Here is a 10,181-nt window from a genome sequence, read left to right as displayed (position 1 = left end):
GTCCATAAAATGAATTAAGAACACATAAATTTTTATCATCTGCGACGTGACGAATACATTTTAATTTACTCAAGAATGCGTACCCTGATACATTAAATCTAATTCCTGTCTTATTTAATTTCACAACTTTGAAAAGGAATGTATGAATAGCTATAAAATGATGAGATGATGTTTTATGGGTTGCTTCCATTTTTTCTGAAATAAATGAATAAATATAATGTTTATAAGTTTTCATATCTTTTATGTTCTTAATAACGAATGGTATAGACCTTTCAACTTCGTCTTCCTTCGGTGCTGTTCTTTCATATGAAACATTATTGGTATCTTCAATAATGAAACCACAATCGCATAAAATTTTATATTCCAATTGTTTCTTTTGATATTTTATCTAACAAATCAAAAACTTTATCAACACCTGTACATTTATTTAAATAATAATTTGTGTAAATATCATGGTCTTCTTTCTTAATCGTATTTGTTGCATATGTACATTTTTCATGCTTTTTTGAATTTTTCAGAATCAAGAGGAGGTGAAAGTAATATACATGGATAATCTCCATCGTCAATAAACTGAAGCTTATGTTTATGAATAAATTTTGTGCCTTCTTCTGAAGTGTTTCGTCAATATACATCTAATAAATTTTTAGTAGATTCCAAAAAGTAATTTTTATATCTTTCCTCATGTGATTTTTGAACTTCTGATTCTGAAGCTGGGATATTCATTAAACCCTCTACTTCATTCTCAGCATTTCTCAATTCCTTAATTCTTTCATCTATTTCATTTCTTAATTGTTCCAATTTCTCATCTCATCGTTATAATATTCATCTTGTTTAATTTTTTCTTCAAAATATTCAGGAGGTGTTTCAAGGCTCTCTGAGCCCAGGTCCTCTGGCCATAAAGAGGAATATTCTTCTGTTTTTCAATTTTTTGGGATATAAATATCCATTATAGCCTTTTTAGTATTGGCCCGTTATATTTAAATTCATTCAACAATCTGGAAAACTCTTTCACATTCTGCATATATGTTGGATAAGAACCGTCTCCAAATTTTCTAAAATATTTTCTAATTCTGAATTAGTGAACTTTAAAGATTTCAATGAATTAGTTGTTATACTCATTTATTATAAAATAAAAATAAAAAATAAATTTAACTTAGTTTTAATTTTACGTAAGAAGTCAATTTTTTATATACCGTCATTTGTAGGTATTATTTCTATCAGATAAAAATTATTTTTTTATTTAAAAAATATAATTTATTTTATTTTTTAAAATATCATCGGTGATATTTTGGAATCACATGTTCAGGCTTCAAATAATTTTCAATAAGAAATTTAACAAAATCTTTATATAAAGTCTTTTTTTCATTTAGTCTGTGAAATTCGTCACATACATCATCTAAGTATATTTCTACTATGCACGGAAATTTAATCTTTCCGACCTTTATAATAGGTTTTATATTTTGCAAGAATATATTCTTTGACTCCGGTATATAATCGTTTTTTCTACAAAATTTTATATATTCTTCATATGTATCCCTTTCCTTTATTTTAAGTTCTACATGTAGTCCATACACGTTTGGGCAATAATAGATATCAAATGAAAAATTTTCTATTTGTCATCTTTATATAAAGATAAAAAATATTTTTGATTAATAAGGAATTAATTTCATTTTATGTCTTATAATGTGCGCATATGTATTTAAAAGGCATTCATTGAATTGCTTTTCAATCTCTTTCTTTTTTTCATCTTCGAATATTATATCATTTTCATGTTCGAAGCTTGTAAGTTTGTTATCTTCAAATATTATATTAGTTTCATATATCAAATTATGATATCGGTCATATTCTTTTAAGTGATAAATAAATGTTTTATGTATTCAGGATTAAGAATTCTATAATATTGCTTCCCTTTAAATCTTTGAATATAAACAGGAACACCATCCTCTAAAATTCGATAATCTATTTTATCTGGTTTTACTTGTTGGGTCATTTATGTAAGAATAAAAAAAATAAATTATTTTAAAATTAATGTTAAAAATAATGATACAAAATCGTTCAATATTGTATGAATTCTTACGTTTACAAAAAAAGTCACATAACCCATCATACCCTACTACTCATAATCAATATTTAATTTGGATGTCATTTCGCCAAAACTATACAGCAATTCATGATTAAAAGTGAATCATCTGAAGGCGATGCTTCTATTTCTTAAAAAAAAGAGTGGGTTCGTAGATTATTATTTTGAAATCTAAGCGATGCGATATTTCTTAATCAAATCAGAACCTATTAATATATGTTTAACACAAATCTCAAATGGATATTGTTTATTTTTAAGACAATTATTTGAACTTCAATAGATATTATTTTTTTAATATTCTCCATTCTGTTTTTTCTCCCAAAAAGTATTTTTTCACAGAACCCCTTGCAACATCAAGAGCAGTCTTTCTATTTTTATCCTTTGCTTCTTTATCAGCTCAAACAGAGATAAGATATTTAACAATTTCAAGATGACCAAACAATGATGCATTAATGAGTGGAGTATATCCATCATTATTCTTTGCTTCTTTATCAGCTCCAACTGAGATAAGATATTCAACAACTTCAAGATGACCAAACAATGATGCATTAATGAGTGGAGTCCATCCATTTACATCCTTTGCTTCTTTATCAGCCCCAACAAAGATAAGATAATTAACAACTTCAAGATGACCTTTTGTAGATGCATAAATGAGTGGCTGATCTAAAGATTCTACTTGTTTATAATCACCATTCTCTATAAGAGATTTAATACGTTCGAGATTTCCTTCTTCGCATGCTTTAGTAAGGGGATTTGAAAACATTAAAATTTTTGACTAATCAAAAAAAATTGACTAATATTCCTTCAGAAGTTGTAACTTATATTCAATTCTTTCACAACCACTTGTTTTACATTTAATGTATGTAAACACATGAATCTCAGTGTTCGTGCTAGGCCTGGACAAAATCGATAAAACATTACCGTGCGGAAGTGCAGGGTCAAAAAAATCATATTTAATATGCCCTTTTCCTTTTCCTTCTTTTTTTTCTCTCCCTCCTTCTTTTTCTCTCCCTCTTCTTTTCCTTTTTCTTATTTCCTTCTCTTTCTTCATTATTTTTGTTTGTCGAAGATCTTCAAAATTGATTATGAGAAAAGCATCAATTTCAGATAATGGATGCCTTTCTCACAGTCAGTATACGAGGATCCCTGTTGGAACGCTCTCATAAAGCCTGAGATGGCTCTTCTCTGTGAATTTATGTATTATATGCTGGGCATGAAGTCATTGTTGACGGTATCTGTCTTTATAAATGTAAACTTTCTGGTGTATAGATACATATTATCATTTAACAAAGTTCTTCCGAAGGACTCGTAACAGCTTTGCATATTGACGCAACAAGCACATTACTTTGCATAAACACTTTGCAAAGTTGTGTAGAAAGTTCGATTAGAGCTGTTTTGCTGTGTGATCCCTCATCAGATAATGAGAGAAATCATAGCCCACTTGTATGTAGGCTATTAGTTCGATTGAAGCTGCATCACTATGAGATCTCTCATCAGCTGATGAGAGAGATCAGAACAAAGCAGCTCCACTGTATATACTCGTATTGATTGAGTTGTTGTGAGTTGTATTGTTTGCTTGTAGTTAGATTGGAGTTGTTTCACTACGAGATCAGAATAATGCGGGAGACTAATTAAGAATAGAGGCAACATTGTTACGTATAATAGCTACCTAATGAAGAGAAGAATACAAATCTTCAGGTAGTTACTTACATTTCAGGCATAGAGAGCGGGAGAAAAGAGATAAGTACCCAAAGGAAAAAAAAGAAAAGGGTGAAAAATAAGCTATACAATTTTTGAATGGTCTAACTTCTTCTTGGTATTTTGCAAGAACGGACGTTAGTTTTTCTTTTATTTTTAAAGGATATATTCTACATATGTTCTGCTTTATTATATCTTTTTTCTAGCCATTTTTAAAAAATTGAGACGTTTCCCGGCCTTTTTAAAATTTACACTTTTATTGCGTTTTTATACAGGCGTGAAGCCTGTTAAAAATGCAATAAAAGTGTAATTATCATACTAATGATTATTTTTGATTCTAATGCCGAACAGCATTTGAATCAAAAATAATCGTATGTTTGATAATTTTAATTTTTTTTCACTTTTCAATTTTTTTCCCCACAATTTGAAAAATACAGAATATAATTCGAAGCGATATTGGGCAAAAATAATTAAGGCAATATCAGATATCGTAGCTTTGAAGTGCTATGTTATAGTTTGAAACGATATTATCATTTTTTTCACTTATTTATTAAGATGGAGTTGAAACAAATCAATATTTTTCATTTCTTAAATGCATAATGCTATTTTATAAAAAATCAATAGCCTATTTTCGATAAGAATATTTCTGAAATTGAAATACAATAGCATCGAATTTTCAAGTTTAAGGTCTCAGTAAGCTCCAGTTTTAAGGAAACGGATACTTTAAAATTTAAGAAATAAAAACATATATTATAACACTTACAGAAGAAAAGACTGCAGAAACATTTTAATCCACTGCAAGATACAAATATGTAATATGTTCATTATTTAAATATGTAAAATACATCCTTTTTTATTTAGCATCAGCAATTCTCTGTTTGATGAAAGTAGCAAACTTTCCAGGAACATCTTCAATACCTCTGAAGCATGGGAAGTAGTTAAAATCGACCAAACAAAGCTTTCCATCAGATTCTCTTCTGAGAAGATCGTATCCGATGAGTTGAACTCCTGTCATCTTTCTGAGAGCTTCGCTTGAGGCTTTGAGTTCTTCTGAAGATGGTTCGTATGAAGCAGCGTCATCCGGAACTGCTCCAGCATCGATTTCTGTTGGAAGTGGCTTTTGGGAATCGAATACGACTTTGTCTTGTGTCTTAAGAACGAGAGACTTGGACTTGTGCATAACAAAATTCTCTCCAAGGCTGTAGCACTTGAAAACAACGCCATGATGAGGGATAAATGGAAATGCAAGCATTGGATATGGATTTCCAACAGCACGAAGCTGCTCTTCGTTATGAATGACTTGAATTGAGTGACTGTTTGATGTTCCACAGGCGGCAACAGGCTTCAAGAGAATTGGATAATGGAGGCCAACGTTCTCTGGCTTGAAGTTGTCATCAACTGGGTAACCTTTGATATACTCTACACAGTCTGGTAATGGATTATGCTCGATGAAGTTTTGAAGTGCAAGACGATCAACGAAAACACGAATGTTATCGATTGGTTCGATTACAACGAATCCTGGGCGATTCTTAGCATATTCTTGGATTTTGGCAACATCAGCTTCATGGCCATCGACAAGCTGATATGTGAATTTATGAATAATTGCATCAAATGAGGATAAATCGTCACCTAATTCAACTGGAACAAGCTCAATTCCATGCTTTTCTGGTGTGACTTGATTAAGGTTCATTCTTTCCCATTTGAATGCGGGCATGAATACACCAACACGAAGCAACTTCGACATTTTACAGCAATGAAAAATTTCTGACGGCCAATTAAGTTCTCAAGTTCCATCGGAAATTTTATTATTCACCTGATTATCAAATAATTGATTTCCACAATTTTTTAATGGTGCACTTACGCCCCTATGACACGGCCTTCAATTCAGGTGTTTAAGGTTAAATTTCAATGACGCTTCACGCCAGTTGTCAGAAATTTGAATTAAAGTCAGATGGGCGTAAGTGCAGCCTTAAACTTCGAGAAAAAATGAGTAACTATTCAATTTTGAATAGTTTACATTATGTCCTAATGGAAGCGAGGGAATATAATGAAAGATGGTTTGTATTTTCATATACCTAGTATATGACCATACTATAATCTAGCGCATTGTTCTTGCTGAATTTTCATAAGTTCGAGATAAAATTGAAAATTCTTTTTAAGGGTCCACTGTAAGGCCAAATAAGACCTATCGTCGTTCCACAAATAGTGGTCGAGATGGTGTTTTACTAAGGCACAAAACTAAAAAAAACTTTGCTTAATCTAAATCTCTGTCAGATGTGAAGCAATTTTATGCAGTATCACATTCTAAAACTAATTTTTTAACGAAAATATACTCTAATGTCCTTGAATAAATGCAAATTTTTATAAATTATGCATGTCATCTCTATATCATACACAACACAAAATTTTTGGGTGTATCTACCATCCCAGGGATGCAAAAGTCACATCACCTTGGATCTATAATCCCGAATTGCCAAGCTTGGCAATTCTTAAATATGGGGAAAATATAATTTTTATTGTCATTTAGTGAATTTTGGGAAAAATTTGGAGAATTTTGCAATATTTTTGATTAAATAAGGCGAATAGAATGCTATATTTTAGTTTTTACACATTTTTGTAATAAAATGGAGATATTATTGTGAATTTTTTATAATTTTGATATAAGAAATAGCTTCGTTTGACATTTTTATTGATGGATTTATGCTTTTGGTGATGCATTATGTTAGAGTATGACTACAGATACTCAATGTAATTTTTTTAAAATAACGTACAATTCCCAAGGCAATTTCGGTTTTGGCAATTCTTTTTCGCAGTGATTTGAGTGAATTGCCAAACCTTAAACTTTCTTGGCAATTGTACGTTATTGCAAATTGCGAATTGTCATAAGCTTCAAGAAAGCTGAAATAATACAATAAAAACATATTTAAATTGCATATATAGACAAAGATTAGTCACTTATTAATAAAATAAAAGTTTTATTTCTAAAAGATTTGTTTAATCAGCAGGAATCTCAGCCCAAACTATTTTTGATGTCTAAACTGGCCAATTTACAAGAATTATCCTGAAAATTTGTGATTACTTTGGAATAATATCGTCCAAAAGTATTATTTTAATACGTTTTCTTTGGAATATGATGTATTTGTTGAATTGATACCCAAATATACCCGAATTAAAAGAATTTTATGGTCTTTAATTTATTCTAATTTTTTTGTAATTCTAATTGCTTTCACATATAATTTAGCAGAGAAATCGCATCGAAATACTCAATGAGTGGATAATATTGAACAAAAGAGTTTAATTACAAAAAAAATTAGAATAAATTAAAGAAAAAGTAGAAAAAAGAGGCCTTAAAATCAAGCCTCCTGTAAATATGATATGTGATCATTATTTGGCGAAATTAGCGTCCGAAGTCTGCATCCTTAATCTATTTTTCAAAACACGGTTCCCACAGCGAAAAAAAAATCAAAAAAAATCAAGTTTTTAGCAAACTCGCTGATTTTGCAAATATTGGCTGATTTGAAATGATAGTATATATTATTATCTTATTTAAAGATATGTTTCATTGTTACATTCACATAATATTAATCAGAACGCTAGAAAAAGTGAATTTTGGAAAAAAAGACGATAACGATTATTTGCAAATCGCCTCTCAATTTTCAGAGACTTTCAATTTTTACAGTGGACTCTTAAATTCTTATTCGAAAAACAATTTTTTCATCGATATTATCTATAGAAAGCTATTGCTCACTAATATTTCAAAGATCAAAACATATTGATTAAATAAAAATGAATTTCTCCTTTTTCTTCATTTTATTTTTACTTATTTTGTATTTTAATTTCTTTGTGCAAAATAATTAACTCTCTGTTCGAATAATTTTTTAAAATATTTTTCCAATTAAGTTTATTTTTACTTTTGAGAAGAATAGAAACATTATTTTTGAATTTTGAAACTATAAAAATGCTCACATTTTAATGTAGATTCTAAAAACCGGAACATTATACATAATCCTTTGAAAAACCTCGATTTTAAAATGATAGTCCAAAATATTCACCTAATGATGTGGGATTTCATTTTTTGTTGTTGTTGCATGGGCCATATTGTTAACCCAAAACGGAAATTAAAGGCAATGCATAACATTTTACTCCACAAACGTCGTCGACTCTCAGCGCGACAGATTCTTGGTGCTTGAATAATGGCCGGAAGTGCTGGAACTCGAATCATCTGGAAGCAATTAAAGAAATTCAATATCTTGAAAGATGTTAAAGAGATTATTAAAGACAGAGATAACAAAAGTGTCTCTGTCTTTAAAGAATTTGGCGTCTCTCATCTTGAAAGATTCGATCCAGGTCATGTATCAAAAATATCACAAAAGATTTTACAAAGTTCTCAGCTTCTGACAAGTCAGTTAAAGTTTTCAGCGACGAGACTCACAAATACAAATGCTTTGAATGGCAAAAATGTGTCAACTCGATCCAACTTCAATTCATGCTCTATGATTGGGTTCACAAATGGAAACCCATAGTTTCCAAAGTTTCTTCCATCGGCTTTACCTGCATGAATGAAGCGTTTAACTCCAAAATTGCATGTTATATGGACAAATCAAGAGCCTGGAAGAACATTAACATCAGAGTTATCATTGCAATCTTAGAATGGAATGATCCAGAGCATTTTCTCAAAGATATCCAAAAAGCATTACATCTTTCCCCACTTGCAGATGATTGTGTGAAATCATTTGAAGAGAAACGTTACTCCAAAATGATATTGAAACAACACACATTTACAAAAGGATCTAAAAAGCAGAACAAGTACAAGAAATCCATTTAGAGTGTACCAGGGGAAATTATCAAGTATGAATGAGAGTCAGAAGACGAAGATAATGATGATTTTGAATTAGCAAAATTGCATTTTATTTATTATTTATTATTTATTATTTTTTTCATTTTTATTAAATTATTATTATACTCATATTCTTATTTTGTTTTTTCTCATTATGATATAGTTGAGAAATTTTTAAGGACGGTGGTTTTCATTGAAAATAATTGAATGCAACCTTTCAAAATAAAAAGTAGCTTTAAGGATGGGCACTCATAGGCTCCTGACAGCATAAAAATGCTATTATCTCACAATATAAAAGGAATCATAGGAATCTACAACTATATCTATATTGTTGGAAGACTTCTTAATGTATCATGCATATAAGTTATATCAATAACTCCATTATGTTATATGATTGTAATCATATTTTCGTTTCATGTTCAAAAACATTAAAATCATACTAACTATATGAGTATTATATTTAGGAAGCTGATATATAGATATGATAAAATGCTAGGTTTTGTGATTAAGAATATATACTTATCTTTTAGAAAATAATACTTTTATAAAAATTATATCTTATATAATCTAAAAATTTTGGACAATTAAAAAACATTAATTAAAAATAGAAGGTGAAAGTGTTTATTCAAAGAAGGTGCAAGATTATGATGTTTTGAGGGTGAAATAAATTTAATAATTATTTATGTCATCGGCTTTGATTTTTTGAATGCTTTGATTAAATCTTTTGTTGTATCATACATTCTGAAATATCTGTTCATCATTTCTGGCATTGTTGGTAAATTTAACCTGTATCTTATTGCTACAATCGTTTCAAACATACTTTCATTGAAATGCAATATTGTGACTGCTATCCTAATTGGCCAAGAAGCATGCCAATTAATATTTTTATTAGCAAGCATTGCTTTGATATGGTTTATCGATTCAACTACTTGAGTTGAATGAATCTTTTTTACCATATCAAAGATTTTTACGGTATCTTCGAGGAATTTTTTAAGTGTTTTTATAGCAGTTTTATTTTTTGCATATTTCCATGGTTTAATCATCTTGCATTTTTCAGGATCTGGACAAAATTTATGATTTCCGGCATAATGTTTAGCGGAATTCAACCATAAAAACTTCTTTGTTTTAATTGACATATGTGTGTCATTGAGAAGTTGCCTAAGCCAACGCAATAAATTCTTTGAAATGCTAGATAAGATTCTGAATTCTGGCAGTTTGAGCTTTTTCTGTATATTGTTAAGAAAATGTCCAGGATCTCTGTATTCTCTGATACCTTTGAACGTATTTTTGATTGTAGAAACAATTTTGACATCGCCATCATGCACAAAAAATTTACGCGTTTTTCATTATTCCAACGCTTCAGCATTCTTTTTAAGCCTTCAAATTCCATTTCATTTGATTTTCCGATGAAATTACCTTTGAAATTTTTAAAAGATTTAGATATCACTTCCCAATCTACAATTTTTTTGAGTTTCTCTTCTACAAATTGTACATAGCAAAACATTGCATTTCTTCTCTGACTCCAAGAACCGTCAAACAAAAGTCCCGAACATTTTCTCATTCGAG

At 29.8% G+C, this 10,181-nt stretch overlaps 4 protein-coding genes across 4 annotated transcripts, besides 5 other annotated features; 2 read left to right on the top strand and 2 right to left on the bottom strand.

Annotated features, from left to right (window-relative positions):
• Positions 1 to 1,874: part of a mobile genetic element that runs on past the window's edge.
• A 603-nt stretch (positions 1,875 to 2,477) lies between these two features.
• Positions 2,478 to 2,843, bottom strand: TVAGG3_0104310 (ankyrin repeat protein family; the record flags this gene model as incomplete). Its single annotated transcript, XM_001299264.1, has 1 exon — positions 2,478 to 2,843. One exon carries the CDS (start codon positions 2,841 to 2,843, stop codon positions 2,478 to 2,480), a length of 366 nt encoding a protein of 121 aa, XP_001299265.1.
• Positions 2,844 to 3,026: 183 nt separating this feature from the next.
• Positions 3,027 to 3,128: a mobile genetic element.
• A 408-nt stretch (positions 3,129 to 3,536) lies between these two features.
• Positions 3,537 to 3,691: a mobile genetic element.
• Positions 3,692 to 4,558: 867 nt separating this feature from the next.
• Positions 4,559 to 5,533, bottom strand: TVAGG3_0104280 (myo-inositol hexakisphosphate metabolic process; the record flags this gene model as incomplete). Its single annotated transcript, XM_001299265.2, has 1 exon — positions 4,632 to 5,522. One exon carries the CDS (start codon positions 5,520 to 5,522, stop codon positions 4,632 to 4,634), a length of 891 nt encoding a protein of 296 aa, XP_001299266.1.
• Positions 5,534 to 5,624: 91 nt separating this feature from the next.
• Positions 5,625 to 5,751: a mobile genetic element.
• Positions 5,752 to 7,971: 2,220 nt separating this feature from the next.
• TVAGG3_0104260 (uncharacterized protein) lies at positions 7,972 to 8,301 on the top strand (the record flags this gene model as incomplete). The annotated part of the gene is made up of 1 exon (XM_001294578.1): positions 7,972 to 8,301. The coding sequence occupies one exon, from the start codon at positions 7,972 to 7,974 to the stop codon at positions 8,299 to 8,301; it is 330 nt and encodes a 109-aa protein (XP_001294579.1).
• Positions 8,302 to 8,333: 32 nt separating this feature from the next.
• TVAGG3_0104250 (uncharacterized protein) lies at positions 8,334 to 8,603 on the top strand (the record flags this gene model as incomplete). The annotated part of the gene is made up of 1 exon (XM_001294579.1): positions 8,334 to 8,603. The coding sequence occupies one exon, from the start codon at positions 8,334 to 8,336 to the stop codon at positions 8,601 to 8,603; it is 270 nt and encodes an 89-aa protein (XP_001294580.1).
• Positions 8,604 to 9,306: 703 nt separating this feature from the next.
• Positions 9,307 to 10,181: part of a mobile genetic element that runs on past the window's edge.

The sequence above is a fragment of the Trichomonas vaginalis genome, chromosome IV (genome assembly GCF_026262505.1).
Source record: "Trichomonas vaginalis G3 chromosome IV, whole genome shotgun sequence".
NCBI lineage: Eukaryota > Parabasalia > Trichomonadida > Trichomonadidae > Trichomonas > Trichomonas vaginalis.
Note: the sequence above shows the minus strand (reverse complement) of the source record. Positions and strands in the feature narration are given on the sequence as shown.